The 23,082-nt window shown below is 39.9% G+C and overlaps 1 protein-coding gene across 11 annotated transcripts in view; it reads right to left on the bottom strand.

The window, feature by feature from the left end:
• Nucleotides 1–23,082, bottom strand: part of LOC112567042 (androglobin-like) — a 114,788-nt gene that overhangs the window by 39,406 nt on the left and 52,300 nt on the right. For 6 of the 11 annotated variants that reach the window (XM_025243521.1, XM_025243526.1, XM_025243530.1 and 3 more), the window contains 13 exons: nucleotides 21,249–21,356; nucleotides 19,429–19,549; nucleotides 18,883–19,054; nucleotides 16,753–16,816; nucleotides 13,004–13,069; nucleotides 11,680–11,709; nucleotides 9,960–9,996; nucleotides 9,627–9,785; nucleotides 6,316–6,496; nucleotides 3,504–3,618; nucleotides 1,367–1,534; nucleotides 794–935; nucleotides 417–455 (listed from right to left, as the gene is read on the bottom strand). In XM_025243521.1, coding sequence (XP_025099306.1) covers nucleotides 417–455; nucleotides 794–935; nucleotides 1,367–1,534; nucleotides 3,504–3,618; nucleotides 6,316–6,496; nucleotides 9,627–9,785; nucleotides 9,960–9,996; nucleotides 11,680–11,709; nucleotides 13,004–13,069; nucleotides 16,753–16,816; nucleotides 18,883–19,054; nucleotides 19,429–19,549; nucleotides 21,249–21,356 — 1,402 coding nt within the window. Of the gene's footprint in view, nucleotides 1–416; nucleotides 456–793; nucleotides 936–1,366; nucleotides 1,535–3,503; nucleotides 3,619–6,315; nucleotides 6,497–9,626; nucleotides 9,786–9,959; nucleotides 9,997–11,639; nucleotides 11,655–11,679; nucleotides 11,710–13,003; nucleotides 13,070–16,752; nucleotides 16,817–18,882; nucleotides 19,055–19,428; nucleotides 19,550–21,248; nucleotides 21,357–23,082 lie in introns of all 11 variants that reach the window. The other 5 variants (XM_025243528.1, XM_025243529.1, XM_025243525.1 and 2 more) reach the window with 4 other exon arrangements.

The following is a 23,082-nucleotide window of genomic DNA, read 5'->3' as shown; positions in this document are numbered from 1 at the left end:
TAATCTAATCCATGTTAAAACTTACAAATCAACACTATACAACTATTTTACAATTTGAGAGTGAATAATTCACAGCCTTTAAGGCTTTTCACTAAAAGACTACAACACCTAGTATAGCCCCCGATCACGTTTCATTTTACAAACGCTAACAGAATAACCAATCTTATTACAGCTTATGAGAACCAACAAAGTTGTTATCTCATTTCAGATTATGGCAGCCAACAGTCCCAATCACATTACAGTTTATCGCCATATGACTTTTTCTCACAGAAACAAAATCTTTTAAAACTTAGAGAACATAAGGTAAAGAATAATCTAAATTTAACAAAGAAGAAAAGCATCATGTACACCAAGAAAATGAAAAGAGACAATGAAATAAAATGCTAGATGAAATGAAATAAAGTGGAAAAACACACTTTTGGTGATATCGCCTGTGTTGTCACTGTTACTAGTTTCTGAAAGAATCAACACCAACACAAACATATTAGAAAGATTTCAAATGAAAATATAGCAGTAAAGCAAAAATGACTGTTTGGAAAATTCCTATAAACTGATGCAACATATCAGCAATTATTCACTAAACATTAAAATAATATATCATATCAACCCCAAAACTAAGACTTAGGAAAAGACTTAACCAAAAAAAAGTTAACACCTCAATCAAAACAGTTACAACAATCAGCAACAAAGAAAACAAACATAAAGGGCATCAGTTATTCAGCAAGATCTTTATTAGTATCAATGCAGCAGCAATCAGCAAGAATCAATTTCAGCAGCAGCCCTATAAACTTACCTGGTCGATGACCAAACGGCAGGCCCAAAATGTTTGGAGAGGTAAGATCAAAATTGAACGATCGCCAAGCAAGTGCAAGCTCTGGGTTGACAATGTCTTGCAGGGCTTTACGAAGCATACTGTACAGAGCTTCATTGAACACCTGCACAAGATTCCATAAGCACAAGTCTGTGTAGTGGTCTTACAAGCCTCTTTGATTTAAGGTTTGTTGCATAAAAAGTATCAGAAATTATCAGATAAGGTGAAAATCTCCAGTACATCATTGTGACTATGACTGACATCTTCTCTGTTGTGTTTATGGTTAATGTCTACTTTGTCTATGACATGGCTAATAGCCATCAAAGTAAAGATAGCAGATATCACTAGGCTAATATCTGTTCAAAGGAAGAGCATGAAAATAATTCTCTTCACCCATCAGCATTCATTTACAAACAGTACACCAAGCAGGCTTTTCACTAACAGGACTACATGGCATAATCTGGCAAAATGCCCCTTCATGAATGAAAATTTCCTTTAGCAAAAAGTTCCTCATAACAGATGCTGTCTACACCTAATAAATGTAAGGGGCAATACCTGAAAATGGTGCTGCTTGGATAGTAGTTTGTCCTTCAGGTATGGACAGTGTGATGACACTAGCTCTTTCCAAGCCTGTGAAAACTGCTCAGCATCACCAAAGCATTTAATGCATTTTCCCAGGCTCATGATAACTTGCAGTGCATTGTCACGGAACCGGCAACTTTCCTGCAGCAAAAATAGAGACCTATAAATAGCAAACATTCGATAACATCAAATAACTATGCATGTTGCATACTTTCTATGGACTTTTTTTTTGGGTCCTTTTTCTCAATCCTACAGTGAAGTACACATTTTCTACAGATTTAAATTTTATAACATCGCCTGTAGTTTTTCCTTTCATGTTCTTTTCTGCCCAGATTGCTGATCATTAGGTTCAGATCATTTGGTATCTAAATGTTTCTTCAGACTGACAGCATCTATATCACTAGTAGCAATGATAATTGAATTTGTTAAGCCCTTTTCCGTGTGAGGATGTGAGCTCAAATCATCGTATCCAAATGACTACAATCACAGCAACAGTTCCTACAAGAAACGTGAACTAAAGTGAATGAATGAGAAACTGAGAAGTGAATGGGGACAGTGCAAAATACTTTTTAAATTTGAGGCCAGTGAGTGCTGTCTTGAAGAAGGCTCAACAGCGCCTTTTCATTCTCCAGAAGCTGAAGTCTTTCTCTGTCTCCCAAAGATTTCAGCTATTTATAGACACTCATGTAGAGAGTGGGCTATAGTTGTTGTTTTATCTGTTTTTTACAACAGTTTATCAGTGAAGGACAAGAGCAGTTTGAATCATGTTCTGTACACCTACTCCAAAGTTATTGGGCCAGCCCGAGGGACCTTCAGACTTCTGAAAGTGTCTGCAATTCTAAGGCATCAATTCTATGTACCTTAATGCAGGCTGTCCGCTGTTTCAGCCATGCGACTTCTAATGCTACTGCTTGCGAATGAATGTAAAACATATGTAAGCCTGAACCATGATTGCATGAGAGTCTATCTGGAAAAGCAGATTTAATAAATATGTCGTGGTATTGTTGTTTTGGCATTGTGCTTCCATACAGAACTGCACCTAATTGCCCTCTGGGATAAATAAAATGTTATTTATTATTATTATTATTGATATTTTGTTCATTGTTGCTGAATTGTAACAATTTATTTCAGTTGAACTTTTGTTTAAGGTAAGAGGAATATAGTATAGAAGTCAATGTGACTGGAGAGGTTTGTATTGGCTAGACCTGTGGCTACAGGAATGAAACTTAAAGGTTATTGATGTGAAACAAGTTTGCACCTAGCTCTCATAATCACATATTAATGAGGCTATAAGATGCAATGAAATCGAGTGAGTTCAAATGTCACTGCACAAGAAAGGAGCAAGAGAAGCGAAGAGCTACATTTAGCCTGGAAATATCATAGTCCAGGATCTGAAATCTGACTCTGAGCCCTATTTGAGGATCTCCATAACAAAACATAACAAAGCCAAACATCCTGACCCCCCCCCCCCCCAAGAAACACAATGAGCTAGTCTAATGCACATTATTAATAAGATTAAAACCTTGATGAACACTGGAAAATCTAGATGCATTCTAGCATGCAATAAACTGTCAAACTTGCCATAGTGTAGCTGGACTGATCTACTTTCTTGGTTAGGCCAACACTATGGCCTGATCAGCAGTTAATCATGGCTCCAAACAGCCAATGAGTCCTTTCCTCTTTGGTGTTCCAGGGAAGTGGACAGAAGTTCCCGAAAAGAATTTTCTGCTATAAATCTAGCCTTGGTTTGTTAGGTGTGTTATCTAATTTACCTCACGTTATACTTTTTTCCCATCTACTACCCACCTGCAATTAGCCAACCTTAGAATCCACAAAAGACCCTGCTTTTTCATGTGTGCTCTGCTGTGTCACAACTATGGACAGTACAAATCTCTTTCATTCTAATGATACAGGTTTACTTCATTCACACAATGACGACACATGTACATCATGCTAGCATTCATGTGGACTGACATGCTCACAGAGGTAAATAAGTTTAAAGACACAGATTTATTTACGTTATTTACACATATAGCTACTATTTCTATTCTAACCCACCTACGTAGACTGCTAAAACCTAACACACACATACACACACTCTTTATCTTACATTAGTAAGGTATGGCATGACTGTTTCCTCATCCCCAAAGATGAAGTTCACTATGGAGCACATGTGCACGTGGTAACCAAGTGGTGATGTCATTATGAACCGAAGAACATGTCGCCTGTAAAAAAAACGTCATTTGAATGTCCTTGGCATAAATCTCTTTACTTCTTGTATGTCGCTCTCCATACATGTGACACAATGCATAATATCTGTTATTTACAGCACAATGCAAAAATTACATGAAAAATAGGACACATATGGATAGACATACAAATATGAATGCACACGCATTTAATAATAATGTAAACTTAGAAAGGGCACCATCATGACCAAGTTAAATGGGACCCTCTGCACAGACCAATATTGTTAAATAAAGATAACAGCCAGTAGACAGTGAGGTACGTATAGATACACTGAACAACATAAAGATAGGGACAAGATAACAGCAGTAGACAGTGAGGTACGTATAGATACACTGAACAACATAAAGATAGGGACAAGATAACAGCCAGTAGACAGTGAGGTACGTGTAGATACACTGAACAACATAAAGATAGGGACAAGATAACAGCCAGTAGACAGTGAGGTACGTGTAGATACACTGAACAACATAAAGATAGGGACAAGATAACAGCAGTAGACAGTGAGGTATGTATAGATACACTGAACAACATAAAGATAGGGACAAGATAACAGCAGTAGACAGTGAGGTACGTGTAGATACACTGAACAACATAAAGATAGGGACAAGATAACAGCAGTAGACAGTGAGGTACGTATAGATACACTGAACAACATAAAGATAGGGACAAGATAACAGCAGTAGACAGTGAGGTACGTATAGATACACTGAACAACATAAAGATAGGGACAAGATAACAGCAGTAGACAGTGAGGTTCGTGTAGATACACTGAACAACATAAAGATAGGGACAAGAGTAGAATGTACAGCAATGGATGAAGGTAGGAAGGGATGTAGATACTATACACAGTGTCAGATGGAGTTGTTACATGACGGTTAGCATGACAGACAGTTTTGCCAGGGAGTTAAGAATAGTTATCAGGGATAGCACTTTGTGAACAGATATGTCTTTACAGAGCATGTCAATGTAGCCTTGTAGTCCAAGTGGTGAATGTGATGAGGAAGAGAGGTCCACTGCTTAGCAGCACAGAGGGAGGACATGTATTGTCCTTTTTGACTGTCTTCGTGGGAGGGAGGACAGAATGCGCCAGTCTGATGAGGAGCCAAGGGTTGGGGCAGGAGTGTGGACAGACAAGATTTCAGTAAAGTAGTGGGGGAGAAGCCTTCAAACAATCCATAGCATACAGTTGAGAGCTGGTAGTCTATTCTAGCTTTAACTGGCAGCCAACGAAGAGAGTGAAGTGGTGTGACATGTTCACATTCAAGAGTATGGAAAATGAGATGAGCAGCTGAGTTCTGGACTTTCTAAAGCTTGTGAATGAGGTACTATGGACAGCAGAGAGCAAATCAGCAGATGAGAATTTGGTGGTTGAGATGGACAGAGTATGATGAATGGAGCTGATCTTCTGGAGCTCATAGTATGCAGAATGACACATGCGAGAAACAAGTCCATCAAGAGACATGTCAGCAGACATTATGTAATCTAAGTTACAGGTTGAAGTAAAAAAACAAACATCAGCATCGCCTACCCAAACAGAGACAGGCAGTGAAGAATAAACTCTCACTCTCCTCTTCGAAAAAATGAAAGCTTATGTTTTTTCGTCATTTAGTTTTAACTTGTTGTGGATCATCCATAGTCTAAAATCAGAAATACAATCTTGGGTGCTCTGAATACCAGTGTGTGCCTGAGAATGAGAACAGCTGGTATACAGCAGAGTGTCATCAGCAAAAGATTGACCAGATATAGAGTGAGATTGAATTAGAGTAGTAAGTGGTTTCATGTACATGATAACGAGGACGGGACCAAGTACAGAACCATGGGGGACTCCTGAGTGAATAGAGACTTGTGGAGGCATGCGACCATCCATTATAACCGACTTTGTCCTATCTGAGATGAAATAACTGAACCCAGTCGAGTGGGGAGCCTAAGATGCCATAGAGAGTACCAAGTCTATGAATGGGAGTACTGTGGTCTGTAGTATCAAATCAGCAGACAGGTCTAATATGGTGAGAAATGAGATGACACCTCTATCCAGAGCAGACAAAATGTCAATTGTCACCTTCAGCATGGTTGTCTCAGTGCTATGAAAATGGTGATAAGCAGACTGCAATAGAGCAATCACATTTTCAGAGTTAAGATAGGATAGAAGTTGCTTGAGAACTACTTTTTCAAGGATTTTGGAATGAAATAGAAAGTTTGAGACTGGACAGTAATTATACACATGCACATATAGATAGAGATACAAATATTAACACACACACATATATACACAAATTATATACACACACTAGTGTGAATATCTCTCAGCATCTTTATAACCCTGCTAACAAATGACCAAAAGAGAAAATCATAGAGAGTATTTTAATCGTGAATATAATAATCATTAAAGAACAAAAATTTCAAAAGAAATTATATCCCATATAGACTTGCAGGATACATAACATAGAAGACACTTTTACCTTGCAGGTATGTTAACCGTTTAAGAGGGTTATCCACAAAGTTTCACATCCCCAGCCCGACAAGTTACGAGATATACACCACAAAAAGTAATCATACCCTACTGGCAAAGAAGAATTCAGTGATGTAAAAATCAAAGACATTATTATATCCTGCATGTAAAAGCTTCTAACCTCTCCCAGGCTAGAAGCTGTCATTTTACAAAATATACATACCCTGCAGGAAGGGTGAGCACAGCTGCGCGAGTGCCTGTGGTTTTAATACGCAAGATAGGATGTCCTGTCACTAGACTTTTCCAGGAGTAAGGCTCAGCCACTAGTGTGCCAGCTGTGACAGGTGGTGGTGGTGGAGGTGGCAGTAGTGTTGCATGTTCTTTACTTAAAGATCCTGGCACACCTGTAATGTTTATATTTCACAACAAAGTTGGTTTCTTGTGTACTAGTTGTTAAGACCACAGCATGTGTCACGCCACATGTCACCTTTTATGCAACAGTCCAGTGTATAGAGGGTAGGTGGGTATCTAGCTGAAACTGCATCAGTATGTCGCTACCCAGGGTGTTCAGTGTGGGATGGTGGTGCTAGATTGGCCCTAATTACAAGTCAGACGCAATGGATGGCTAGCATGGCAGAGTTGAAGGGATGGACAGTACGAGCATCATTTCTGTCCAGTTCTGGCTGGCAGATGAGGAACTGATTACCATAGGAAAGCTAACCCAATTATGAGCCTGCAGACATGGTAGAGCTATCTGTGGAGTTGGGCAGTTTTGTTGGGTGTGGAGTATAGCACAATGTGTGAATGTCAATGAGTGCAGCCATGCAAATGTTTCCTCCGCAAAAAATTATAAGATGAATGATTCACTCAGTTCCTATGCTCAAATGAGGGGAATGTACTTAAACATTCTTGAAAGTTACCAAGTGTGCTTATAGTCGGGGAGTGGACTCGAACAGAAGCACATCAGGAGGAACCATGTCATGTTGAAGAGATCTATGCTGGACCATAGGGTGGCTGAAAGGAATTTGCCAGGTGACTTCCTGCCTTAACAACTGCTGGTGGCAATCTTTGTGTTGAAGTGGTGGGGTGCTAAACTGCAGCAGGCCAGAAGAAGCCATTGGTGTCCACAGTCTGTGTGAAAGACTGGCTGGAGCTGGTGCCAGAAAAAAACCTTTATGCCCGTCTCTTCAAGTGTCAGGACTGGGGTGTATTGCTAACTGCATGGGGAATATCACTTGCTGTGTTGAGTAAGTGAGAAAAAAATTCTTGTCACCGTTGGTTTGGCTGATGGCTGTTCTCGTGCAAATGATGACAGCATGAATTCTTGTTGGGTTAAATGTAGAGATAGATTATGCTTGTAAATTATGTTGTATCTTGCCTTTTTTAATATTCTATTGTGAAAAGGAGGAAATGCGGGAGGTATTTTCAGTTCATAGCAGATAATGTATAAATTGTGAAAGAGGCTCCAAAAGGAGGGAGCAAAACAGGGAGAAGTGAAATTATGACAGGACTATGATAAAGACTTTAAAAAGCGTTTATGATGACTTCTGCATTTTTCTTTGCAGGCTTTTCCTTTTTGCTGTTTTCTTGTGTTGGCTATTGTTTGGTGATTGTGATGGTTGTTGCTGTTCATCTGCTGTGGCCTGCTTCTGCTGACCATCTTCATTGCATGTGGAGTGGCCCTTGACCACTAGACATGGGAAGTTTTGACATCTTCCAACTGTCCTATGCTTGTGTTATTTCAGCGAGGTGTGCGGTGCTTGTCATCATGCAGCAGAGGAGCAGTGATGGAAACCTATGCCCAAGGAGAAAGGGCAAGAGGAACTCTGATTATGCAGGAATGAACAAGATGCCAATGGGCAATCAAGACTGAGTGCCACAATTTTTGTGTATTATTTCCCTTTAGGCGCCTGCTTATGCTTAACCATTGTTGGGCCTCTTTAGGGATCGGCATTGCTCAGCGGTCTGTGACCCAGGCAGCAGTTGGCTAGTTAGTGGGTGGGAGGGAGTGAGGGAGGCAGGGTAAGCTAGAGGGAAGCTCCCATTAGAGGGCGTCTGTTGTTTTCTTTGTTTATATGCTTACATTGGGATGATATAGCAGACTGGGTGACTAAGTCTTATGTATAAGTGGCTTCAATAGCAAGTAGTGTGATATATAAAACATAAATGCATCTTGATTTGGAAGAGAGTTATAAATTTTTCGATGAATTTTAATTACAAAATAGTTACAGAAATGACAAGTGGAAATAAGCCAGGTCATCAAAAACTTACATTTAGGCTAAATATTTAGAATAACTGACCACATCCCTCATTGGTACTTGCAGAATACCAGATAGCACCATAGCAGTTGCATTAAGCACAAACAATGGATATGGCTTCTTTATTAGCATTCAAAACTGCTCCAATTGATGCAAATGCTTCTTTTAATATATAAATATCTGCTTGTAGAATATAACCATTATCTGGTGGCAGTGGGGCATATTGGAGGTGGTATGGTTTTCATTCAGAAGAAGTCAATTGACTTTACAAATTTAAAGACAGTAAAGAAATTGAAGGCCTGTTGATTTTACTTAGAAAAGCACAAAGAATCATGACTAGTATATGGGACAATATTTTGTATGTCTGTGTGTTATGTGCATGTGGGCAGGCATGCCTCACGGAGAGAGAGGGAGAGAGAGCACTATTCGTGTGCTTATATTATAGATGGCCTTGATAGAAATGCATGATTAAAGATGATTATCAGAGATGTTATCGTATACTAAAAGGGGAAGCAGAAAGCTAATACCAAGACACATTGATCCACTGTATAAATGACAGCATAATTTTTACTGCCTTGTAACATACTTTTCAAAGTCTTTATGATGATGTATTGCATCTTGTGGGTATTAGGCATTCAATCAAATCCCTAATGGACTTTGTGCTCCATTCTCTTGTGTTAAGCAATGCTTGCTTGCTTATGATGCTACATGTATTTTTGGTTTCAGTGATTTATCTATTTCATTGCTCAGTCTATTCTACTTTGGTTCGCTCTGATAATGTTGGGAACTTGAGGTTGTATGAGTTGTATGCTTGGTGAGATCAGATTCTGAACAAAGAGATTTCTTGATGAACAGGAGAAACTGCAGAGTACTTGTGCAAAAAATATGGATACAAGGGGAGTAGTCCATAAATGGGATCTGTACTTAACAGGATTTGCTTCTAAAAATTGGTGTACATAATTATAATTTAATTAAATTAGTGTTGAAAATTAGTCCACAATAATAAAGCATTCTGTAATGCTATTAAAATGAATTATAAAACATTTGTGTAATTAATAATTTGAACATTGCAAACAGCATTTGTGCACAAAAAGGCTTCAAATTAAATACTTTAAAAACTACTGTTTTATGCAGCTGATTTTCATAAACTTGTGTATATTCTAAGGATTTATCTATGCAATAAAATTATGCCAATGTTAAAGAACAAAATTCCCTCTGAAGCACCTATTATTAAGCATAAAAACATACACACAAATCAATCAGCATCTCCTCTCACCTTCTAGTGGACTGCTTGCACTCAACAACGTGGGCTCCTTCTCTGAGTCCTTCACTCTGACTCGCTTTTCTTCAGAAGTTATAACTTGCTGCTGGTCAAACCAGCGGGCCAGCACTGAGAAGGAGACAATAATTTCTATGGGCATCAGACTGTCCACAACTGTGTGAGGTTAAGGACAAGGATTCAGTCATTTGCATTTCAATCTTCTTCTCTGAGACGCAGGTACCATAAGGTAAAGTGCTTTTTGCCACATCTGTGTGACTAAAAAGCATGCCTTCGGATTGTATGCAGAATCATGGCAAAATGCTGTGGCTTGAACAAAGCAAAGGATACACAAGAAGAACTGGGACTTGTCATCAGTGCCTGATAACTGCACAACAGTAAAAGATTTTATGGTTAATGTTTTGATTTATGATCGAGATACACAACAGCCTTTACACCTACACACTTCATATCTCACTTTTATAAATGACCCTTAAGGCATAAAAGCTAGTAAAATCACTGTTTATTTTTGAACCCAATGACAATATAATAATGACTTTCATTTTAAACATGTGAAAAAGATGTAAGTCACCTCCAAAAATATTCTTTCATAGTGAATGTACAAAACTGTATGGCTATGGCTATTGCCATTGTTGATGAGACAGGAAGCATAGAAGTGTGCCAGTTTTGCTATCAATAAAGCTCTGTGGACTATTCAGTTAGTGGTGTCTGCTATTCCTATTGCTGACTTTATCAGAAAGACCTATGACCTATAAGCTATTGGTTCTACTACTACCAGACATAAAAATGATGGCCCTCCATCCCCCAATCTCCTTATAGCATTTTTATTCCATGCTTCATTTTATTCTTGCGTGGGAAGTGTGTGTAGGCCAACAGCACAACAGGCTAGTGAAATAAAATAAGCCTGTGATGCCTATTTCTGCATTCACTGCCAGTTTAAAATCCGGCTATAGTTGAGTAATGCAGCTTTCCACGAACAGCCCAATCATCAACTTGAATCTGTAAAGGCTGCTGATGGAGCACAAAGCCTGAGAAACACCACTGAATGAGACTGATGTTGGCATGTTGGCTGTGCAAATAACCACATGGCACATAGAATACCTGCTCCCTTCTCTCTATAATTAGCTCAGAGGTTTGCCAAAGGACTTTAAGATTTTTTGCAAGAAAATCAGAAGTTTTGCCGACATGTTATAAGATTAAGAGATTGTGATAACCTTGTATACAGAAAGTCTGTGAGGTAGTGGAAGTCAGGTTGTAGATTTCTGATCTTGGCCATTGCAAGAAAACTGTGGGATTTTATGACCTATGCCACTCTCCTTTCTTGCATGTACCATGATACTGTAAAAGTGATATATCTATTCAAAGAAATTCTAACCCAGCACACCCCTACCCTACCGTAACCTACACCTCCAAAAGAAAGCAAAATATTCAGAGTTTTGAACCTGAAATATGTCAGCTGCCTATCCTTTTACCGGTACCTGGAGCCTCCTCTGGGAGAGACACTGTCACTCTTCCTTCAATGAATTCAATTACTACTAACTCTAGATATCATAACACACTAATCTTAACCCTAATCTTTTGAGACTTCTTTACATCTTTCAGTCATGTACACGTACTATCATGTATTAACGGTACACTAACCCTAGCCCTTTCTGTGGTTTGTAAGGATTCCTTTTCCCATTGTCATAATGTCAATTTTTTCCAAAACACTATATCCAGCATGCTTTAGGCTTGTCTGTGGCATGTGGCATGTTGTGGCAGCCAGTAATTATGCTGTTTGTTTTCCAGCCAAAGATTGTTAAACACACATGATCAAGGCACGCTTTGTTAAATTAAAACAACAATAAGATGCAAACATCTTGAAAGAAATTTAAATAAAAGCAGTCAATTCATCATCTCATAATCATGAATGAAGCAGTAAAATAAATGAAGTGTAAAGGCAAATAATGAAAATGAAAGATAGTGAAATTTTCATCAAAGTTAACCCAACCACTAAGGTTAAAACTACACCTGGAATCCATCCCTCTGCAAAATAAAGAAAAGGACATACCACACCTGAGTCATGGCCAGGTACTTGACCCTAAACAAGTTACAAAAGTGACAAGTCACAGAACACATCAGATGGCTTCTAACATAAACAGCATTAGTTGACATTCATACGAAATATCACACACATTATTTTATGGTTGACTCAAAATTAGTCACAAGAGCTCATGTGCTCTAAATAGGATATAACTGATGGCCTATAATGTAAGCAGCAATACTTCTCTCTCTCTCACGAACACAAACATCACATTTTAGCTTATGATTGTCTCTGACACTAAAAAAAGTACAAAATAAACCAAAAGTTACTTCAATTTGTTAACACGGCTATATTATCTGTAAATGTTTTTTTAAATATCTATCTGTATCTCACATATGCTAGACTTCCCCAAAATTACTCAGGAATTTACAAGACATATCTAAAGACAAAAGCTGGATTTTCCAGAATTATCCAACAATTTCTAAAAAAAAGTATTACAACAAGAATACAAAAGCTTTGGATCTTGCTTTTCACATATTTTGTTAAATTAAGAGTGGTCGTGATAGGAAGCAACTTCTACTGCTACATGTATCTGTGAACCTGTTTCCCTCCTACAATATTCACCACTCTAGCTGCTGTTATGGTCAATGGCAGGGGTGAAGCAGAGATCTACATGAACAGGGGTACAGCTCGAAGAGGTAAGAAGTTTCAAATACTTGGAAGCAACCCTCTCAAAGGACGACAGCTCAACACCAGATATCCGTATTAGGATCACGACAGCTGCTGCAGCAATGGCTAGACTAGATAGGATCTGGTATAACCGTAAGGTAAGGTTGACTACCAAGTACAAAATGTACAAATCCCTTGATCCTGCTCTACGGATGTGACACTTGGACTCTGCTTGCTGAAGCAGAAAGGAGAATCCAGGTATTCGAGAACAAGTGCCTGCAGAGTCTGCTTCGGATCTCATACAGAGGTCACAGAACCAACAACTTTGTACAAAACAAGATGGCCACAGTCGTAGGCCACCAACAGGAACATCTACTTTCAACATTCAGGTGATGTAAGCTGGTCTTCAGTCATGTGACCCGGCATGACACCTTGTTGAAGACTGTCCTTCAAGGCACCTTGGAGGGTGGCCAATGCCACGGTGACCAGAGGAAAAACGGACTTACGAAGGTCAAAGACTGGACTGGTCGTCCTGTACAGGACCTGCTGACAATAGGCAAGAGAGGAGGGCCCTGTCAGCTGTTGCATCTATCCATTTGATCCCCCTAAACACAGGTGCCAGTCAAGGGATAACTGACTGCTGTACCTATCTGGGAACCTGTTTCCCTCCTACAATATTTACCACTGTAGCTGCTGAAATCTTTTTGTCCGCTTTTGGAAGAGTAGCAGTGGTGGTGGGGTTCACATTCTGTAAGAAAATACAAGAGCCAACAATGAGATTTGAGATTATATTACCAGTCTCAAAACCAGCCCCAATATTATGCAAACAGTCACAGACCCATGCCAAGCAAGACCTCAATTACACAGCAAAGCTAAAGATGGCTTCACAATAAGCAGTCGCAAGATACTGCCCATCCACACAAAAATCTGTACAGTTAATGTCAATAAAAGGCTTTAATAAATTTTCTATTTTGTATTAGTGTACGACTCATAGTTTTGAGAATTTGTGTTATAAGCAAACAGTAATTTTAATTTTATAACTGTTTCAGTAAAATTCATAAGTAGCCCATCCAACAAGAAATGAAATATGAAAACACAGGTGATGATTCACATGACAGGTTTCTGACTAGGGAAACTCACCAAGGGTAATACCAATAACTAAATGGGGTGTAAACTCTTCAAGGGCAAAACAGAACACATGGGCATCTTAGACAAGTACAAATAGAACTCATGTGAGCACTACAGACAAGTACAAACAGAACTCATGAAGGTACTATAGACATGTACAAATAGAACTCATGTGAGCACTACAGACAAGTACAAACAGAACTCATGTGGGCACTGCAGACAAGTACAAACAGAACTCATGAGGGTACTATAGACATGTACAAACAGAACTCATGTGGGCACTACAGACATGTACAAAATAAAACACATGGGTACTAAAGAAAGTACAAAACAGAATACACATAGACACTACACAAAAGTTAAAATATCTGCTTAAGGAATGAAGAATTATAATGGCTGACTCTATGTGCAATGCCCATGACCAAAAGCCAGGAAAATTAATCTGTCATCTGCACCCAATGTTGGAGTCTCATGTATCATTTAAAGAATGTGTGATGTCAAGGAAGATGAAAAAAGGTAACAAATCTTATAGTTACAGCCATTAAGTAATAATAATAATCATTTAGGTTTAATACACAGGTTTCTCAGACAAAGCCCGTATTTCACAAAAAGCCATTGGAGATTTTTACATGGGGCACACACAGAGTATACTGTGGCCTTCTTCTGTTTCAAGTGCCTGCATTGTGGTACATATCTTCTCTTATTCATCAGTATAAATTATCATGAGTACTGAGATCTCAGGATGCCTTTCTGCTCAAAATTTCTCGTTTAACCTTCAACAGGTACTCTTTTGCAGTATTCTGGTCCCTAGTTTGTAGTTCCCTGCCAATTTAATTATGGTACACAGAGACACAAAGAACATTTTTAAAAATACCTTAAAGCCCATCTTTTCCAAAAAAGGTTTAAAAATTGACTCTTACGTGTACATGCATATGTGTGTGTGTGTCTGTCTGTTGTCTACTGTACAGCATGATTAGTTTCTAACACCAGAGACAATATTAAGGGCTTTTCCAGTGATGTTCTGAAGCCAGCCTGATCTTCTGTTAGCAGCTCTTCTGTCGTAGTCCTGATGAGGTTCTGTATGACCTTTAGCATGACTTTGCTTGAGTTGCTGATAAGACATATGGTTTTGTAGTTCTGTAGTTTGTGTCTCAGCTAAGCCCCACAATGTCACCATTACCCAAGTATATGCTTCAACTTCAACCCATGGAGACTACGAAGTGGAAGAGTTTTACCAACTAGATAAGGTTGTGAAGGCAGTTCCCAAAAAGAACATCTTCATTGTACTCGGTGACTGGAATGCCATGGCTGGCACAGATACCTACCAGCAATGGGCAGGAATGGTGGGCAAATTTGGCCTTGGTGAAAGCAACGACAAGGGCATCAGACTCCTAGAATTTGTGCAGAGCCAGAGACTTACCTTCGCCAACACCTTACATCCCCACAAGAAATCAAGGACAGCCACGTGGCACTCACCAGACAAATTGGGCCATAATCAAATTGACTATATCCTGTGCTGCCAAGATGCTTCAAATCCAGCATTAACAGGCGCCGACATAGGTAGCGACCATGACCTTGTTCTAACAAACCTGAAGCTGAAGGAGAAAGCAAAGCAACTCTCAAACACCCCACAAATTCACTTTGATTTGGAGAAGCTTCAAGACCAAAATGTTGAAGTCTTCAAGACCACAAATGGAGGAAAATTTGCTGTGGTGAACCTGGTGGACTTTGATATAGACACCCTTGTGGGAAACATCAAAGAGGTGGAAATGTCAACAGCCCAGGAGGTTGTAAGGCAACAAAGGAATCAAAAACAGCCATGGGTCACAAATGATATCCTAGATCTCTGTGACCAAAGAAAGGCTTTGATGAGAGAAAAGAAAAGCAAACCCAAAGTAGCTACCAAATACAAAGAAGTGAACTGTGTGATCAAGAAAGAGATGAAGGCAGCTAGAGAGAACTGGATCAAGAGCCAATGTCGGAACACAGAGGATGGAGTGATACAAGGCGACAGCAAGAAGGCCTACCAACTTCTAAGGACCCTCACTAAGACAGATCAGCACAAAACCTCAGTCATCGAAGACGCCTTTTTATCATCGTTGAGTTTAAGTTTGTCACCATCTAGTATTTGACTTCATTAATACAGACTTCTATGGTGATGGTAGCAGAGTGAGACAGCTGGTGGAGTGGAGCAGTATAGCTGTGTCATCAGCATGTGACTGATGAGAAACATGGTGAGACTGGATGCAAGATGAAAATGGCTTCATATCCATAATGAGCAGAACTAGACCAAGTACTGAGCCTTGGGGGATCCTACAAGAAAGTGGAGCAAGGCAAGATGTTTGACCATCAACAAACAGTCTGCGTCCTACCAGTGAGCTATAATTAGCTGTGACATTGATATTTCTAGCAGGGGAGTCTGTATCACAGACCACCATGTTCACAGCAGCAAATTTACCTCCAACTTGGTCCTTAAAGAGCTTAGCGACATTTAGGTCCATAGCAAATTCTGGGGCTGGTTGAGTGGCATTTCACTTTAAGCTTCAACTTCTGATAAGGAATGGTCGCTGGCTAAGCAAGCCTCTGGGTATGACCTTTTGCCTTTGTTGATGCTGGATTTGAAATGCTTTGTAAGTTGTGGACCAAATCATTTGGAAAGTGCTAAGTTATCATCCTCAATTCTTTTAGGGGATTGTGTGTTTTGGCTACAGCAGATCTGCTTGTGCTAACTTTAAGATTCTTAGATCCCTTGTGTTGGTTTTACTTAGGCCAGATTTGCCTGCTGAACCTGTTCATTGCTGGTAGGCATCTGCACCAGTCTTGGAATTCCAGCCACCAAGTACAACGAGGGTCTTTTCTGATTACTGCCTTTATGACCCTTTACAGCTGTTCATAAAACTCCTCCGCCTGATTGGGTGCATGGTCAGGAGGTCAGTAATACATGTCCTGTAAAAAGAACTACACAGACAGGCTGGGGTCAATGATACACAAACAAGGGCTGGGGCCAGCGATACTTTAACCAACAGAAACTGGAGAGTGATACTGTAAAGGGTACTACACACACATGGGCTTGAGGTCAGTGATACTTTAACAAACAGTGGGTAGGGGTCAATGATACTTTAGCAAAGGCTGAGGGTCAGTGATACTGTAAAGAGTGCTACACAAACAAGGGCTGAAGGTCATGATATATTAAGAAACAGAGGCTGGAGATTAGTGATCCTCTAAAGAGTACTGCACAAACAATGGCTGGGGTCAATGGTACAGACAAGGGCAGCATGATTGTAAGGCACTGTAAGCACTTACTCGGAGATCAGAGTGGCGCTGATTGTATGCGTAGGTGTGAGGCTTGTGAAAAATGTACAAGGTCCTGTTGATATATAAAAAGTTGATCCAGCATTAATGAATGTACATATAATACCAGCCTATGAAGCCAAAGACTGTCAATGAAGGCTCTGTGAAATGTTCTCAAAACCATCTCAGATAAATAAACTTGGATTTCATATCATATTTACTTGTTGTCAACAGTAGTTCCAGGATACTTGCTGCATTCTCCTGTGTAAATCATGCCACTCATTATCATGAACAGTTGCATTTCAGATCAAACATTCTGCCAATCATTGCCAAGCATTCTCATTGCTGCCATAACACATCTACATCTACTTCTAATGTGCTTTGTAGACATATTCCCTGACAAATAACACATCTACATCTACTTCTAATGAGCTCTGTAGACAAATTAGACCTGTCACCACACTAGGAACCAAAATGTGCTGTTACTTGTTGCAATGACAGTTAGAAGGAAAGCTGCAAATATATCTTTATAATTTTCCAAATGCCCTCAGTCATTGTACAGATGTAGGACACAATTGGCTAATATTGCTAGATTAAGTGTACCTTGCATTGAGCACTTGCTTAGGGGGTAGGTACATATGCTATCTCTCTATTGCTGTATTACCCTTTGAAGGTTTTATTCATTTTAAATCTGAACTTGGCAGTGCAACTTGTCGTGACTTGATATCCATGTTACATCCATTTTACTTCCCTTCACCTGATATCTATTCTCCTATGGTCATATGACTTATCAGTAGATGACATGATGATAAAGTAGTTGACATGATGTTGAAGTCAACCAGCTGCAACTACCATCACGATATGTATAAATATAGGTGGCAGTACGTACTAGCCAGCAATTACCAGCTACTTCTATCACATCAAAGACTCATGATGATCAAGTTGTTCACTGGCAGGGCAAAGAGGAACTTCATCCCTTTGCCCATACACAGACTGCTAAACAAAGCATGACTAGACTCTCCATAACACTGAATGTTAAACACAGCTTGACTATAAAAGCTGTATGCTCTAGGTGGCAGAGGAGTAAGAGAGAGACTATGACAGATCTGTATTTACAAGGGTAACAGAATAAGAGCAGCAAAAGTTATGTTTTATGTAGTACTTTAGTAGCGTATGTCTTTGTTTGTTGAGGGTAGGCGTCGAACGGCGCCCAGGACTGTCCCTTGTATACTTAGTTATGTCTTTGTAGAGAGTAGGGGTCGAGAGGCGCCCAGGACTGCCCTTTCTCACGTCAGCTGCATGCATAAAAGCCAACCTAGAGCTGTCCACCCATAGCAAATGGCCACTGAACCTATTGTTACACCAGAAGTTAACTCAGTTGCATGAGCCACTTGGGGAGACCATGACCAGACAGGTTGGGGTCAGCGTGTCCAGTGGCGCCACGTGGGCTGAGAAAGGTCATGATGAAACCATGGGAAAGAGAAAGATGGTTCTGGAACGTTCGACGGGAGAGAGGATAAGTAGTGTAGCTTTACAGTTGAGAGAGGGCTTTTTGGTTTGGAAGTGAGAGTGGAGAAATGGCAGGCCAGCCGCTGAGTGAGACTCTGAATAAAATCTATAATTGTGCGGCCAGGGACTGACATGTTGGTTACATTTACATCTAGCCCTCGAGCTAAGACAAAGAGGGAGGGAGAGTTTCAGTAGTCATGAATTTGTGGGAATGAATGTGGCCAATGATTTATGCTGACCTGTGCTTCAACATTACATAGTACACAGTAAGCGGTGTAAGCATTTCAATGTTACATATTATACAGAAAATGGTGTAAACATCATTTTGTAAAAGTATGCACTTTTCCACATTGCTCTTATAAATCTCTGACAGCAAAATATGTACAGGAATTTCTCTCATGAGACAATCATATTGTACATTGCATTGTACTAAAACCATAAGCTGAAAATATCATTACTGAAAGTGCGTTTCATGGACAAAGAAAAATAATTCAGCATTAACACATTTGATCTTGCTATTTCAAATACTGGAAATCACATTTTGATTTATTATCTCAGCATAATTTATCTTTTAACAATACTACAGTAAGAGTCATCATTTCTGACAAATAGCAGAGAGATGAGCCAACCCACTTGAAACAAATGCAGAATTCATCCAAATCCATCCAAACTTTTCGGCTCTTCTGCACTTCAGGCTGCCCCATCTGATCTTTTAACTCTGTGTTTGGCTCCCCTCCAACTGGTTCTCTTGGCACAGATAGGCCAGAGTCCAAGAGCAAGCTTGCTGGAGACCCTGCTGATGTCCCTGGCACAGATGTAGCCAACTCCATATCACTTGCAAAGAGCATTATTTGCCAGTGTAACTGCTTGAAGGTAACAGGAATGTTGTCTTTATAAAAAATTATGACTCAAAATTAATCATCATACAGCTGATCAAATGCAAAACAAGCTCATTTTGAGCACATAAAATGTCATCTGAAATTATTAATGTTCAAGCTGAGTTGAAACTCTGGAAAAACATCTGAATATCCTCCCCAATTCAGCATAACTTTAGCAGCTTGAAGTGCTGGTATGCACCAAGCATTTGGAGAACTACATTGGCTGAAGACTAATGACTTCATAGGGCTGCCCATGTTCAACTGGAACATAGAAGATGCTGAACATTTCAGCAAAGTTTACCTCTGTCCTTCTTGTCCTCCAGCAGGTCCCCCTGTCTTGCCATCAGTCCATCTGGTTTTCGACTATTTTTAGTCTTCTCCTTGCTACCTACACCAGACTTTGCTATCTTTTTATCTGGTATCTGTAAAAGAAATATAAAAGGAATTCTATTAAAACCAAAAAGCAACAACATGCACATAGAGATGGCAGAGAGAACGAAATTGGTTGGGGTAATATTACTGAATTTCACACAAATGATAAAAATACTTGGGAGCTATCTTGTGATAAGATTTTGACTTTTGACTCTCTTTTTTTTACTTTCTATAATGAACATGGTGAACATTGAAATTATGATATACTGATAATGATTATTTACTTGACCATTAAAGAATGCTCAAAGCACTTTACAGAATGAAACATACAGAAATAGTCAATGATATTTAAGACACAAATTTGTGTCCCTCTCTCTTGCAGAGATGTACACGAACATATTAAATAGATCAACACATTGCAACACTTAGACATAAAGTCCTGTGAATTATTTGATGAAGAGAAAGACCAGAATTGTTGTTCAGTTAGATGTTACTGTTTGCAAAATCCAAGATACATTAATGACATGAAAAAACACATTGATGGCACATTTAATGCAAGACATGGCTCAAAAATGGCTTAAAACTAAATATTTAAATGATCATTTCTATTTTGATTTTATGTTTTGTCCATGAATGAAATGTCTAAAAATATTGTTTTTATGCATGTTATGCAACCATCTGCCATAGAAATGATCCAAGATAGTGCCAAAACAAACAATTTTAAAAGCTCTAACTTTTTTCCTCATTGTAGCCAATACTCTTTGCCCTCAAAAGAAATCAGCTATCTGGCATTTTTCAGATTGTCCAATCCACAAGCAGACTGACTTCATCCTACTACTAAGATGTTTCAAATTAAGTATCAACAAGGCCAAAAGAAGGGCATATTTGAGTACAATATTGACAATGAACACAAACTAGTCCTAAAACACCTGAAGTTGAAGGTAAAATGCCATAGATTCAACTCCCAAAATTTGCTTTGATCTGAATAAGCTGTAAGACCCAAACAAAGGGCCTGGAAAGCTTATTTGCCCCAAGACTTGGAAAGGTCATTTGCCCCAACACCCTGTTTATAAGCTGTGTTCAGACAGGTTGAAGAAGGATAATCTTTCTGGTTAGGTGGTTTCTTATTTTCTGTGAAAGATTATTACTAAAAACATCAGCTGTCTGGCCCTGTAGGGCACTGACATTGGCATGGTTTCTTGTCTGTAGACACTGAATTCCACAAACTTGACGATGGTGTTCTTCATTTTATCATTTTATGGACATGTAATTGTCAGTCTGTAAAACAAAAAATTCCATAATTTGTTGCATTTAGCTTCAGTAAAGCAATCCAAGACACAACCATCCAACCTCTGTTCTGCCGCATCTATCCATGTGCTCCTCCCAACAGCAGGTGCCAGTCAAGGGATGACTGACTAACTCACACATGTTCTTGAACAGTCCCATCACTAAATCTAGTCTGATAGTGTGTTTGGTGTCCTATTACCAGAGAGCGTAGATATAGAGAGGCTGCACTCTGGTAGCATCACGTTTTGAAGGGACACAACTGCGTCACTACTTTTCTTAACAAGTAAGGACAAAGAAGGAGTGCACCCTCTCTATATCTAAGCTCTCTGCTATAACCCAACATATCATTAAATTCTATTAGACAGCGTAATGGGTAAATGTATGTGCCAGTGTGTATATATGCACCTACATATGTGTGTGTGTGATTGGGTAAGACAAAGAAAGAGAGAGATAGAGACTAACCTCTCCTGCCTCAGGTACACTCTGATCCTGTTTTTGAACAACCCCCATTAACTGTTTGCCAGAAAAGCCAAGCTGCTTTTCATCTTTACTGCCAGCATCTTCTGACAACTGCAGACACACAAAAATCATGCTTCATTCATTGCAATAGTCTGTATTTGATATCCCATCATGAGACATGGAGAGAAACATTCACTCTAGTCAGTAAATGCTCAATGCAGCTTAAGCTCTTATAATATAATATGTTGATTTGTATAGGTCTTTTCCCACCGTTAAAGGCGGACTCAAAGCACTAGGCAGGACTGTCCACAGTTACCGGCGATGGACAAAGCTACAGTAATGTGGGAGAAAAGTGTCATGTTGTAGATGCTTGGTTAATGCAACTTCTTGCTGTACATACCACAACTCGTGATGTAAGTTTTCTACATCAATTCATGTAACAGCCACCTGCAGTCCTGTTGGTGAGTGTGTAACCAATACGTCAATGGCTACGTAGGGTTGGGCTAAGTTGAACAGGAAAAACACAAGATGGTTTCTCACGTTGAAATTTCTTTATTCAACTCTTTTCTCGGTTGCTGGCCTGCCTCCTCTCTCTCTCTCAAATCTCAACAACAGCATGCCAACCACTGTCCGCCCCGCTACTTATATTTCCCTACCCTCGGAACATTCTAGAATGTCGATCCCTCCATCCCCTGCCCCCCCTCGCCCTGTCTGGTCATTGTTTCCACCCAAGTTCTCAGGCGGGTGTAACAATAGACCAGTGGCCGGGGGGTGGGCAGTTCAAGGTCGGCTACCCTGAGCTCAACCAGCGTGGGAAAGGGCAGTGGTCGCGGGTGGACAGTTCACAGTTCAGCCAGCGTGGGAAATAGGACAGCGTCACTCGACGCTGACCTTACAACAACAATTACATACTCAGTACACTTCTAGAGTGCTACACTTACCCGGGGAAAGAAAAAAAAATGTTTCCTTTCAATTTACATTTGAAAAAAACGGAAACATCAACCCGAACATAAAACAAGATTTCCCCGTGAACAAATCTCTACAGTCAAACTGCAGCACATAGACCTAATTACCATAGCATAAGAAGTATTACACATCATGTACATCAATTCAATACAATAAAATATCAGAACTCCCCTAAAGGTGTCTGTCAAAATAAAGCTACTGAAGAAAAAAGGTTCGACCGATCACACATCAGTTTCAATTACAGGTAAGCTAAGCCACCTCTCCAATACTTCCATTACATCGTTTATGGCCAACCATACAGACTGCATCACCTGGTGGGGAGCTTTCTGACTAGAAGCTAAAAGACTTGCCATCTCTTGTCGGACACCATGCAACTTCGCCCTGTCCGACTGATTACCACTTGCACATCGGTGCATAAGATTTAATCTGTCCACCGGTCGGCGGATTCTGTCAGAGCGGCGTAGAGGTTGCTGCTCTTCACTGTCGTTCTCTGCTATCTCCTCACTTTCATCTTCCTCTTCACTGTCGCTCTCTGCTATCTCCTCTGTTTCATCTTCCTGCTCTACTTCCTCCTCCCGGTTTTCTGCAAGTATCGCGGCTGGAATAAACTCTGGTGCCTCTGGCCTCAACTCTAGGCCCACTTCGATGTCTGGAAATTGCATCGGTTCGTCCTCCTCACCATTCCCACAGTCGGGGGGTGTGGCTGCTACCTCTTCTGCGCGCTGTCTGGGTTGTTGTTTCTGGTGGTTCTTTCCTGGGCCAAAGGTGGTGCCCAGCCTAATGCACCCACTGGGAGTAATAGATTGCGATGGAGTGTCCGTTTTGGTCCGGAGCCGTCCTCTCGTTGAACTACATACACCGGTATATTGTT

The sequence above is a fragment of the Pomacea canaliculata genome, linkage group LG6, assembly GCF_003073045.1.
Source record: "Pomacea canaliculata isolate SZHN2017 linkage group LG6, ASM307304v1, whole genome shotgun sequence".
Taxonomy (NCBI): domain Eukaryota; kingdom Metazoa; phylum Mollusca; class Gastropoda; order Architaenioglossa; family Ampullariidae; genus Pomacea; species Pomacea canaliculata.
The sequence above is the reverse complement of the archived record's forward strand: the minus strand, read 5'-3'. Positions and strand labels throughout refer to the sequence as shown.